Source organism: Penaeus japonicus, unplaced genomic scaffold (genome assembly GCF_977035675.1).
Source record: "Penaeus japonicus unplaced genomic scaffold, GWHDUDI00000001_assembly GWHDUDI00000032, whole genome shotgun sequence".
Taxonomy (NCBI): Eukaryota; Metazoa; Arthropoda; class Malacostraca; order Decapoda; family Penaeidae; genus Penaeus; species Penaeus japonicus.
The window spans coordinates 20,775,282-20,777,781 of NW_028234434.1; the positions used below are offsets into that span (position 1 = coordinate 20,775,282).

General features: G+C 36.5%; 1 protein-coding gene across 1 annotated transcript in view; it reads right to left on the minus strand.

Moving 5' to 3' along the window:
* The window catches only part of LOC122259135 (ras-specific guanine nucleotide-releasing factor 1), a 99,889-nt gene that overhangs the window by 19,749 nt on the left and 77,640 nt on the right, over positions 1-2,500 (minus strand). Inside the window, exon 13 of the mRNA XM_086556200.1 lies at positions 1,591-1,693. Within this exon, the coding sequence (XP_086412326.1) occupies positions 1,591-1,693 (103 nt within the window). The remainder of the gene's footprint in view (positions 1-1,590; positions 1,694-2,500) is intronic.

Here is a 2,500-nt window from a genome sequence, read left to right on the forward strand (position 1 = left end):
CATTTTGTTGCATTTGCAATGGAAGAGGAGGAAGAAGGGGATTAAGAAGGGTGTAACTTATTTTCTTTGACGCGATTGCAGTTGCTGGGTTGTTGTGGTGAGGGGGCTGCTGTTGCTATTTGGTTGTATTTGCATGGGTGGGTGATTAAGGTATGTGGATTATCCTTTTGATTACTGCAGTAATTTTGTAATTCGGTTAGGGAGGTGAGGGCTGAATAGGTGATTGCACTATAGGGGGGTGACGGGGTCAAATGGATGTACATAGGTTATTAGCATTTATGTTATTTTTTTATTATTTTACCATATTTCGGGGGGGGGGGGGGCTGGTAAGAGGAAAGATACAAGTGAGTCAAAGTGGTGCAAATTTATGAATCCTATTTAAATTTATTAGGCCTGCAATTGTTATTTTGTTCTCTATCAGGGAAGAAAGGGACGGCAATAACTGGAAGGGTAAGAGAAGAAGGATCAAAGGATTGTCCATTGATAATTTTCAATTCTATTATTGTTATAAAGTTCCAGTTTCTAAGGAGAGCTAAACGGGTGTGTGGATAGATAATTAGCTATTTCTGGTATTGTTAATGATTTTTTAAGAGGGTCCGAAGCTGTGGAAATAGAGTATTAATGCTATCATGCTAATAGCAAACAGTATTTTTCACTCTGGAGCGTCAATATGTTAGATTCGTTTATTGAATATATTCCAGAAAGTTTTAAATCTATTATAGTCCAGATGGTTGCTGCAGGTTGTGTGAAGGTGTGTGAACTGTGAATAGATAATTTTTGTTAATAATATTATTGTTGTTCTTAGTCTATAAAAAATATCAGCATTCTATTGTCTTAATATTAGACTATTTAATCATATGGGATCGTTAGATATGATGTAAGTGTCTGAAAAACAAAGATCATTCAGTGAAGGATCAATAATTCTGAAAAGTAAATACAACTCGCACAGGAATTGATATAGAAGTACAAATCTGAGCTCACACACACACACACACACACACACACACACACACACACACACACACACACACACACATATATATATATATATATATATATATATATATATATATATATATATATATATATTCATATACATATCTACATAAAGACGTGAAGTGAAGGCGCCTCCAGCAAAGGCAATCTCCTCATTTATTCTAACAAACTTGTTACAACTAGTATGACTCTCATGATCATGAATATTGAGTTACAGTAATTCTTGATAAAAAGATTAATGTTATCGTCATGACTGCTACCGTTGTTACCGTTATAATTACTGCTAATATGATGCTAATAACCAATTCTAACAATAATGATAATTGTTACTGTTGTCATTGATATAATCATTAATATTTCTTGATATATCAACTGGCTTTTTGTTGCCTCTCTACCGATTATTAACATTTTCGTAATCACAAGCTTCCAGCATCAATACAACCAATTATCCACACTAGTTTTATCAATTTATACCATTTACATTAGCCGTACCTCTCACACCGACAAAGTCATGTCATTCCTATACGTTTATCTTTCCTTCCGGCAATTCTCTTCACACATGCCATCACTATCCCTTTCATTCCAAGAACGTACCTGAAGAGGAAGCACTGCCGCACCGCCTCCTTCTCGCTCTTGAACTGCCCGAGGCGGGTCTTCACAGGTCGCGGCCGATCTCCCAGGACTTGGATCAGCGAACCTGCAGGACCAGTCACAGGATGAGAGATTGGTCACCATTTAAAGGTCGAGGGAAAAAAGGTCTAGAAGGAGGAAAGTGTGACGATCACTGGGGGGACTCAATGAAAAGAGTCCTTCGCTGTATTCCTTATGTAAAGACAAAAGTCGGGTTCGTCAGGTGTGGTTTATGTCATGAATTAAAGGTCTCTATGTGTGCAGGAGTGGTTTCATGATCAGACGTAATCGAGAGTCGTGTTTTTGAAAGAGGATCTGGGGACTCCACACCATAGAGGGTGTTTGCTTTGCGTTATATTCGTGGTGTCAGAGGGTATCATGGTTCTATAAGATGTCCTCTTTGTGGATTTGAGAAAATTAACTAAGAGGCTGCTCTAATGGCACTCAGGGCGTTTCTGTGAGTCATATTGTTCCATTGTCAAAGTCTTAGAGGCATATATTGTTAGAGATGTATATATGTTAAAGGAATCATTGTCTGTATCATTTTTGTCATCGCCAAATTTTGTTATTTTAATTGTCAGAGTGTTGTGTGAGAAATCTCCCTCATCGAGCCATTTTTCTTTCATATATCAAATGGAAATCGATCTATTGTATCACGATGATTGTCAGTTATGGATGAAGTGAATATTTCTGAATTCTATGAAGAATCTTTTTGGATCTTGTTAGTGAACCACAGTTTTTCTTACTGTAGGTTAAAAATCAAACTTTGAAAGATGCTACAAACAATTGAAAATATGCTGCCGATATTTGAAAAAAACAACATATATTGAAAAAGTAAAGATTATCAAACCAGAAGGAAAAATACTGCATATCA